Consider the following 11322-nt stretch of genomic DNA (forward strand, 5'->3'; position numbering starts at 1 on the left):
TATATTTTTTTTTAATTATTGTTCATTTGCGCATGCGGGTCAATTCAGGAGCGTGACAATTTCACACTGGAATCTGATATTGACCACAAGACAAAAGAATCTGATGTGAGCAATAAATCAGAATTGAGCACTTAAGGCTTGTAGTGTGAACGTAGCCTAATACCCTTCCTTCAGTGTCAGTCCTCCAGCAGTTTGGGGCCCCTCTCCTCTTGTAGTCTCTCTCTCTTTCTCTCTCTCTCTCTCTCTCTCTCTCTCTCAGTAACCTGATCTCTCTCCATGCAGAGGTTAGAATATGGATTGTTCTGAACCACACCCACCACACAGTTAGCACCACAACGCTACGGCCCGGTTAAAAGGTGCTGTAAGTGGCATTTTTTTCTTCTTCAAATTGTTCAAATTATAGTTCTAGCCTACATTCCAAAAGCCATGACTGATACAGAGTGTTTGGTCAGTAACATGGGTCTCCCAGTGTGCGTGGAACAAGTCAAATAATATACCAGTGCAGTAAGCAAATATTTGGCTCTGCAAGATTTCTTGAAATAAGTAAAAATATCTAGGGTTCTCTCTCCTGATAGGATAAAGTGGGAAGGGATACCAGAACATTTATTTTGTGTTTACTGCAGAGCGGAGGGACTGGGAGACCAATATTACTGACCCACTGTATTTTTTTTATTTATTTTTTTATAATTCAGGACCTGTTTAGAGGTCTTTAATTGGCATGCAACTATCCACAATGTTTAGCGGTTAGCACACACGGTTACACACACACACGCATGCATTGTTCTTTGTAGGATCGCCGATGCGATTCGTCTCTGCGATTAACCCATCCCGTCGTCCTTCCCCCCAAGGGCAGTCGGGAGCAGACAGGCGTTGGCGAGGGCCGCGCCCCTGGGACCAATCCAAGTGCTCCTGCCCGTCTTCGTCAAGGACGCCACAGCGTTAGCGATCTGTTGTCATCAGTGATGGCTATCAGAATGTAGAGCTATTTAACACGTATTCTAACTAAAGGAAACCATTACCGCTTCACCGTTGTAATTCCCTGTACGTGGGATGTGTCCGTGGGGGGGGGCCCACCGCACAACAACAAGGCCGGCCCGCCTCGAAACAGATTTCTCACGATAGACGACACGATAACACTTTTAAGCGGCGCGCCCATGTGTTGAGCATGTGGCCCGTATGTTAAACTGCTGAAGGCTGCGTATCTAAACCCGGTCCAACCACCAGCCTAAAAAAAGCTGTGGGGAACAGAAAATAAGTAGGGCTGTCCCCGACTAAGGATTTGGATAGTCGACTATGATTGGGCGAAATTTGCCGTTAGTCGACTATTAGTCGACTATATATATAAAAAAAAAAATTAAGTACCGTAATTCCTCTAATAGTAACCCCGGCTTGTATTTGTTTCAACTGTAGCGGATACCAGGGCCCTCATTCATCAACGTGGCGTAGAAAATGTTCTATTTCCACACGTAAGCACAGAATGTAGAATCAGTGCACGCACAGAAAAAACGGGATTCACCACACGTGCGTACGCAGGTTCTACGCACACCTGTCATGATGAATATGACTTTGATCCTACGTTTGAGCTCGTGCACTGTTTTAAGTATTTGCATACCAGAACCGCCCCGATTAACCATATACGGTAATGGAATACCCCCATGAAATGTGGAAAAATGGACTAAGCCGAGGGAAGCGTGTTATGAGACAGGCTGACAGACGTGTACACTCACGGTGATATCGGATATGATATCTATTAACCATTGCTGCCTGGGCAGCGCAAACACTAATAAAGACCGTGCTGGAATATGACTGCCTTTTCCCGTGTTGTTTGATTAATACCCAGGGATTAAAGTTCTCCTCAATTTTATTCCAAATCGCGATGGATCTTCCGTCAATTTTCTACCTGCTGCATATGATTTCTAGAGGCATACTACAATCTATTTTGATGTCAGTATTGGGTAGCCTATATAAACAATAATACGAGAGCATATACAAGAACAATGAATCTCACTGCATGTATGATGTAGCCTGCCTTTCAATACATGAACTTGAATTCCATCATGTTTGTGTGCGGGACTCACAAGGCTGTTGTCACAATGGGTGGTACCGGTACAGTAATAACAGTCTACACAATATCACGATGGACCATGCCATAGCCTATGTTCTATTATGACATGATCTGTGAGACAAATGTTCTAGAATGTTTGATTAAGATATCATACTCTGACAGCATGCCTATGATCAACAAAAACGCGAACTTGAATCCCATCATCATATTTACATAGTCTGTCCACTATCTGGTGTCATTGCAATGCGTTTTTTATTCTTTCTTATACAGTAAAAAGGGGGAAGAATACTATATCGTGGGTGTCATATGACTTGTATTCTGCTTACAGCTTCGAAATTCCACTTGTTTCGTTTAACGTAAAGCCTTAATATAATCAAAACGTTCCCGTGTTTCTGCGGTCTGTGCGCAAAATAATAACGAGTTGAGCTACGCGGAGCGCAGTCAGTCAGTACACCCCGTATATTCCGATAACGCTATATAAACCATGCTGCATTCATTCTGAGAGAAAGATCTATTATTCCAAATGCTATTTATAGGGTTTTGACCATAATTACACTACTGTTGCTATTTTACAATGAACTATAATGAATTACGGTTCATACAGAACATGCCAGTGTTGAAACTAATGCACAGAAGCTCATTTCCTTGTTGTAATAATATATTCTACCACTGGGCGTCAGCTAAGTGTGCTCCGAGCTGTGCGTACACATAAGCACGAAGTCAAGTTCAAGTTGAAATTGATGAATCCCACTCTTTGCTTAGAAATGGTCGTACGCACAGGTTAAGCACATATCTGTGCGTAAGACACGTTGATGAATGAGGGCCCAGGCTTGTATTAGGAGGAGGCATGTATAAGAGAGAGGCCTATATTTCTAATTTTCAAACAGATCATAATGAATAAATCAACATTTTGTGTCAGTTTGAACCCAGTCAAATGTACTGGGTTCATTTATTGAAACCAAGTACTGTATGAAATACGGTAGTAAACAGTGCAATTACAGGTGGTCAAAAAAAGTTAAATAAAGTAAAATAGTGCAATCACAATACTGGTATAATAATAATATTTTATACAATTCTGAGGTAGGCTTACTCTCTTGGTAAACATTAACACCATACCATTATATGGTATTTACTGCACAGCCAGGCCAGCATATAACAACAATAACTAAATATATTGCCTATGGTAAATCCATTGAGGGAAATACCGTAATTCCTCTAATATACATGAAACCCGGCTTGTATTAGGAGGCCGGCTTATAATTGCTTAGCTCAACAGCGCACCCGGTCATTAATAGAGACCCGGTTTTTAATTGAATACCGGTTACTATTAGAGGAATTACGGTATAATATATATATATTCTTTTTTTTATCATTCCATTTGGGCTGGGGGGTGCTTAATGTCTGAAGGAGTCGACTGAAGGCTTCTTGTCCTCTGCAAAAGCATGCAATTGGTCCACTGATGGGATACATCTTGATATTTGTCTAGTCTAGTGTGTTCATTAGATGGGTGAAATCCTCTTTCAGTGCCTCTGTGCCTGTTTTCGTAGGCAGTTAGCCTCTGGTATGCGTGCCATTAGCGTCTAGGCCTCTTTTCTTTTGGAAAGAATGATAACAAATAATTCAAAAAATATAAAATTATAAAAAATAAAAAATAAATTGTATTCGACTAAGAGGTTGGCAGTAGCCGACTACGGCTCCTTTCGACTGATTAGTCGACTATTCGACCAATAGGGGTCAGCCCTAGCATTTAGTATAGAGTGTAATATAGAATGTAATATACTAGACAAGAGGGAGCCTTTTCCACAAATATATATATATATATTACTGTCCCATCTCTTGGGTCCTTGGAAAGACCAGATAAGGTCAGAGGAGTTTGATCATATTCACTGAGAATGGCCAGATATTTAAACATTTAAAAACATATACATGATCATGCGATTGATTTTGTGTGGTGGTGTGTTACAACAATAAATGTTACAAACTAGATGTTACAAACAAAATGTTCTAAATAATAACAATGTTGAAATTGAGGAGTTCCTTTTTTTTGTTATTACAGAGAGTGAAGTACAGGAAAAGGGTACCGTTGGCGTTGGGTACAGATACTGAATTCCAGGAACTGGTACAGGTACCGCCGGTATCGGTTCAAATGTGAACGGTACCCGACCTTAGCATACGACCACATCACCCCCTCAAATCACTCCACTGGCTTCCTGTCTCTCTCTCTGGGTTGAATACGTGGTCTCCCTCCTCTCCTACCACTGTATCCGTGGCAACGCTCCTCCCTACCCCAAGGAACTCGCCACTCCGCTCTGGAAGTGCCAACCTTCACAAACCTCCCAAGACCGAGCTCTGTAGCATGGGAGATTCCAGGCCTTCTGCTCAATTGCTTCCAGTCTGTGGAATGCTCTCCCCAACAATCTGAGGACACCACAGACTGTGGATGCTTTTAAACATGGCTTTTTACTTTTTAGTAGAGCTTTTTATTTAAAATTTTCTTTTTTAACTCGACATGCTTCTTTTTTCTGTTGTACTAAACGCTGCTGATATACTTCTTTTTTATCCGTTGTATTAAACGTTTTTAACCTGTAGCACTTTGAGATGCCAAATGTAAAGTGCAATATAAATCAAATTGATTCTTATTATCATCATTATAATTAATTGACACGCTGCTCACTCTCTGTTTACATAGCTCCGGGGCTAGCGAGCGACGCAGGTCGCACCACTATCCGATTCACCGACATTCCAGGTACAGGCAAACGAGTACAACAACAGGTGCCTGTAATCAAGTAACAGGTGATTATCATTAAAGGAAAAGCGGCCAATGAGCTGCGGCGTCGGTCGACACGTCGTGGTGAGAATACCGTGAATGGCCACCGCTGTGTGACATTAGCACCTATGAGGGACTTGTGATTCTATCCTGTATAGTAGACAGTACACTCCGGTTCTTGGAGGTGAGGTGAACCCATGGAACCAGGCGAGGCCAGGTAGCTGGAGGGAGTCGTGAAAAAGGAGAAAAAGAAAAACACCCGAGGACAGGCCGAGGACGCGTAAGTTACACATTAACATCACTTAAAACGTCAACAACATGGCACATCCACTGTTTGGCATCGTGACATGTTCAAATACGTGCCTCCCTTTAAATGCACGTACTAGGAGGCGTGTACTCAAACCGAAGGAATGCTCCCATTTGCAGTGCTCTATTTGCCATACAGAGCAGGTGTGTGTGTGCGCGGCGTGCGTGTATGTAAACCAAGAGCCGTCATGCACACATATTTCTATTGTTATGAATCCTGACGTAGGGGCCTGTTGTTGTACGCCCCACTGCTGCTGTGCCCTTGGGGCGGTGAGGTGTGGGGAGCGATTTCAACTATCTTTCTGCATAATATAGGCCTCCTCCTCGGACACATTCCACCCCCCTCACTCACACCCCTCTCCTGGTGCCTGTCATAACTGAACCAACACCTGCCTGTCTGTCTGCATGCCGGTCTGCGTGCCTGACTGACTGACTGGCCATTAGTACACTTTAATACCTGCCTGTTGTTGGAATGGAAAATGGCCATAGCTTCCCAAACGGACTGCATTCATAATATAGTGCTTTTATCCAAAGCGCTTTACAACTTATGCCTCACATTCACCCATTCACTCACTCATTCACACGCCGACAGCGGAGGCGACCGTGCAAAGGTGCCGACCTGCTCATCGGGAGCAGTTAGGGGGTTAAGTGTCCTCGCTCGAGGAGGACACTTTGACACGCTGCCCGGGAGGAGCGGGAATCAAACAGGGAACCTTCCGATTACCAGACGACCTCTCTACCTCCTGAGCCACTGTGAGCCCGGCAGTGCCCAGGAGAATGTAGCAGCATCATCATTCCTCAGAACGCTACACAGTTAGAGGCGGTTAGGTGGCCGAGCGGAGATTGCGTTCGTCACCAGCCCCGGAGCTGTGAGCTCGATTCGCCTGTTCGAATCCAGCTCACAGCTCCGGGGTTGTCACCAGCTTGGCTGGCCGTCTGCACTGATACAATTGGCTGTATCAGAGGGTGGGAGAAGCTGGCGGGGTGGGTCCGGGTCGTTGTAAACAGCGACTCCTACAGTTCGGTCGGGGCGCCTGCTAAGCGCGGATTGGACGTGAGGGGGATAGTGTGGTCCTCCCACACGCTACGCCCTCTCAATGAGAATCCGCGCTGCCAGGTGAAAAGAAGCGGTGATTGGCTGGACGTGTGTCGGAGGAAGCACGTGGTAGCCTCCACTCTCCCAGATGATCTGACTGTGGGGGGTAAGTGCGCAGCGATCAGGAAGGGACTGGGAATTGGCATACGACTAACATTGGGATGGGAGAAATCGGAGGAAAATGGAGGGGGAAAAAGACCAATAAAAAAAAAAAAAAAAAAAAAAAAAACGCTACACAGTTATACAGGAGTAATTAAAAGGGTCACTCGGGTTGTTATGATGTCATAGAGCAGCAGTGATAAATAAGTGAGTGTCTCCCTCTTATACTGTGTGTGTGTGTGTGTGTGTGTGTGTGTGTGTGTGTGTGTGTGTGTGTGTGTGTGTGTGTGTGTGTGTCTAGTACTGTCTGTTGCTCATCATATGTCTGGGAACTGTCTACTTGGGTTTCTTCCCCGAACATGTGAGCAGTGCACAGTGTCTGTATGTGTATAACAGCATTCTATCTGTGCGTGCATTAGTGTGTGTGTGTGTGTGTGTGTGTGTGTGTGTGTGTGTGTGACTCATATTCAAAGACCTGGGAGGGAATGAGGGAGAACCAGAGAAGAACTAAAACAGCAGTGACTCAGGCTTCTTTCTTCATGGGTTTAAACCCTAAACCCTCTTGATCATCCCGTCCTGAATGGAATCGTCTATCTTTCTATTTCCTGTTCGACGACAGCGGCTAACTGGTTCAATAGAAGAGCTCCTGAGGGAATCAACAGAGATGTGATTTCCTATCGTATCTATTCATGAACCCTATCTCAAAGCAATCATTCAAACAACTGAACAAGCAATGACACAAAGGTGCTCCTTTAGGGCACATCAAGCGGATATCATGAACCGACAGATGTGCCTTTCTCTCTGTAGACTCAGATTTGACATCCTGTGTGCAGACTATCAAGAGTAGCCAGTGCATCATAGGCAAACATAAGCCAGACTAGACTAGAAGACTACATCATACTTCAGTCAATGTGCCAGTTAATGAATAGCCTAATTGCTGTGCAGGAAGCAACAGGGGGGGGCAGCCTGCAAGCCCATCTCAAACAAAAACAACTTCTTTGGGGGGGAAAGGAATTGATTTTTCATTCATCTTCGCAGTGACAAACTTTCATGTATGCTAAACACTGATAGAGAAGAGAATTTTCGTTCCAGTGGCTTGCAGATGGTCAGTGTGATGATATGCTATATCGATCATCTGTGACAGGAGATGGTCAGTGTGATGAGATGATGTGCTATATCGATCATCTCTGACAGGAGATGGTCAGTGTGATGATGTGGTATATTGATCATCTGTGACAGAAGATGGTCAGTGTGATGATGTGGTATATCGATCTTCTGTGACAGGAGATGGTCAGTGTGATGTGGTGGTATATCGATCATCTGTGACAGGAGATGGTCAGTGTGATGTGGTGGTATATCGATCATATGTGACAGGAGATGGTCAGTGTGATGTGGTGGTATATCGATCATCTGTGACAGGAGATGGTCAGTGTGATGTGGTGGTATATCGATCATCTGTGACAGGAGATGGTCAGTGTGATGATGTGGTATATCGATCATCTGTGACAGGAGATGGTCAGTGTGATGATGTGGTATATCGATCATCTGTGACAGGAGATGGTCAGTGTGATGATGTGGTATATCGATCATCTGTGACAGGAGATGGTCAGTGTGATGTGGTGGTATATCGATCATCTGTGACGGGAGATGGTCAGTGTGATGTGGTGGTATATCGATCATCTGTGACAGGAGATGGTCAGTGTGATGTGGTGGTATATCGATCATCTGTGACGGGAGATGGTCAGTGTGATGATGTGGTATATCGATCATCTGTGACAGGAGATGGTCAGTGTGATGATGTGGTATATCGATCATCTGTGACGGGACTCAACGCAGGCCTGCCACATTCGCATAACTCCCCAGGTCCAAGACAAACACGACCATGTGTTTTTAGAAGACACTGGTCACGCCGTCGCTTTCGTTCATGATGTGACACACTTGACGACCTCCTTTCTCAACATAATAATAATAACACAGTGGCTATAACAAACCGACAGTTGCTCCACCCACGGCAAGATATCTAAAACGAAAACACACCACACATCATACACATCAAATTAGCTACTCCAGGCGGCTCAAAAGGAAATGTATAACCTATCTGAATTAATGAAAACTTTATTTAACAGATTAGATTGCAGAATGGGTACAGTACAGTACGGCTCAATACACACAATTGTTAAGGGGATGCAGACCAGAGAAAGACTTTCGTCTTGTTTACATCAGGGTCCCCCATTTTCAATTCATAGTGAAATGTATGTCCAACGGACATGAAACTGTGAAATGTCCAACTGACATGTATATATGGATAAAAAGATGAAAGTGATCCACCAACGGACTTGTCTCTTTCTTTGATTCGTGAGATATGGCAAAGAAGCCAAAACATAACAATGACTGAATGAATGAAAACTTTATTTAACAGATTGCAGAATGGGTACAGTTACAGTACAGCTCAATACACACAATTGTTACGGGGATGCAGACCAGAGAAAGACTTTCGTCTTGTTTACATCAGGGTCCCATGCATTTTCAATTCATCATAACATATATGACATACAGATAGTACAGTACTGCTACATCTATGCATTTATGACATACCAGATTTACAAATACAGTACTGTTTCTGTGATACCAAAAAAAAATAGTCTAAAAAAGAGAGTATATACATTTGAGGGGGAAGAAACTGTACAATGACACAAACAAAACAAATAAACACTTACGGATTTTGACTTTCTTGGGCTCCAGCTTGCCCACCGTGTCCTGTAGCGCCTCCAGCCGCGCGTGCACCCGGCGGGCTCTGCCGAACACCAGCCGCGCCTCCACCTCGATGCCCAGGAAGATGTCCGCGGCGTGCCTCGAGAGGTCGGACAGCTGGTAGATGATGTTGGTCATGGTGTGACAGCAGACCTCCTCCAGGCAGGAGAACACCACCAGCCTCCTCTGGAGCCTGCGTCCTCCATCACTACCACCACTGTCTTCTCGCGGTGTCCTGGAGGACAGTTGTTTGCCTCCATCACTGCTGTCTTCTCGCGGTGTCCTCCTGGCCGGGGACAGCCTGTCTTCTCGCGGTATCCTGGGGGACAGCCTGTCTTCTCGCGGTGTCCTGCCAGGGGACAACAGCCTGCTCACGCGCCCATCACTGTCTTCTCGCGGTATCCCGAGGGACAGTCTGTCTTCTCGCGGTGTCCTGGGGGACAGCCTGCTCACGCGCCGCGGCTCAACGGTCCTCTGGCCAAACGGCATTTTCTTTAAAAAAAAAAAACCCCCAAAGTTAAAACAAAAAAACCCACAACTTTTTTTTTTTTAATATCCAAGGCATGCGTCCGGGGTTGGTGTTGTTGTTCGCGAGGCTGGATAATCCTTACTACTACATCCCGCCATTATTTATTTTCAAAGGATGCGAGCTTCTTTTTTTCTGTTGCTGTAGTCGCCTGTTGTGTTGTGTGGCTCGAGACGCCGCCGTTGCTCCAAAGTCTATTCAGTGAGAGAGAGAGAGAGAAAAGCAAAAGTAGGCGGAAAACACGGAAACGCACACAACCACCTGTAGTGACTGGAGCCGGAGCCTGGATGAACGTGGACGGGAATCACGGAATGTGGACGGGACTCTGGACGGGATGATGTGGGAGAGGTTTACCTGCCCCCCTCCCCCTCGTGTTCGTTGGGGGTGGCTTGGTGGAAAACCAGGAGTGGGTTTATTTTCCCACTTCACTCGTTGACTTTTGGGATCGATTTAAGAAAAATTAGTTTAATTAGGAATAAAAAAGAACAAAGAATATTATAAATGACAACAGCTGAGTCATTATTGTGCCACGCTTTTAAAAATAACTCATGGCTAAAACATTCCCTGAACACTTGTTGTCTCTGATTTATCCTTCCTCTCTCTCTCTCTCTCTCTGGGTTTGTCTGAAGGCAAGTGTCCATTATTATGCAACATTCCTACCATTGCTCTTTGATTTCCAAATGGCAAGCTTTACAGACCTGACTCGCTCCCAACGCGGTTAACCAATACAAACCACAAGTTCACTGATGGATTCTTTTGAAACGTTTTTGTTTTGTTTTTACAAAAGCAAAGATTAAATCATGTCCAGTTGACTAAAAAGTTTCCTTTTCGCTTTAGACTTTGCTGTACTTCATGTGATATGCCCTCTGGTGGCTCAAAGTGAACACAGCAACTTCTAAGGTCACTGAAAGTGAAAGGCCACCCACCCTTCATATCATATAGATTAGATTAGATTCAAATGTATTGTCATCATACATACAGCACAAGTACAGTACAATGAAAAGAGGTGTGGCATCCAACCAGAGTGCAAATGTAACAGTAAGTGCAATAGTAATATACAATGTACAGGTGATTAAACTGGATAATCAGATGTATGTACAGAGTTGTAGTATTAATATGTAGTGAGACAGGTATAAAGACACTATGGTAGTAAGTTGTACTGGCCAGCAGCATAACTATTAAGAGTAGGTAAGTGGTATGTACATATAGATAATATTATCTACACTAGTTATGTAAAAATACAGATAGATATGGAAATATATACAAATATATATACAGCATCATTGTGCATGCTATCATATAGAGTTGTATGGGTAGACTATAGTTTGAGGAAGGTAGTTATGATTACAGTGTAGGGCAGTTGTAGACAGTGGAATCAGTAGGCAGGTATGAATGAAGTATAGGCAAGAGTTCAAAGTTCATACAGTATGGGTAACAGAGCCAGAGTGTATGCAATGGGGTTTAGAGTTCAGAGTTTATACAATATGGGGGCGGCTACGTGGCGTAGTGGGCAAGGCACTCGCCACGAGATCTGGAGATGCTGGGCTCGCCTGTTCGAGCCCAGCGCTCCACATTTGCTTTCAGTTTAGCTGGTCGTCCGTACTAATACACATTGGCCGTATTAGGGGGTGGGAAACTGATGGGTGGGGATCGGGCGTTGTGGACAGCGACTCCTACAGGTCGGTTGGTGCGCCTGCGCAGTAGAATCAGGA

At 44.4% G+C, this 11322-nt stretch overlaps 1 protein-coding gene across 1 annotated transcript in view; it reads right to left on the minus strand.

The window, feature by feature from the left end:
• LOC311228401 (NHS-like protein 1) overlaps positions 1–9793 on the minus strand; it is a 177664-nt gene extending 167871 nt beyond the window's left edge. Inside the window, 1 exon segment of the mRNA XM_084314308.1 lies at positions 9051–9793. Within this exon segment, the coding sequence (XP_084170434.1) occupies positions 9051–9573 (523 nt within the window). The 5' untranslated portion in view covers positions 9574–9793.
• Between the last annotated feature and the right edge of the window lie 1529 nt (positions 9794–11322).

Source organism: Notolepis coatsorum (assembly GCF_963971535.1).
Source record: "Notolepis coatsorum genome assembly, chromosome: 5".
Lineage (NCBI taxonomy): Eukaryota > Metazoa > Chordata > Actinopteri > Aulopiformes > Paralepididae > Notolepis > Notolepis coatsorum.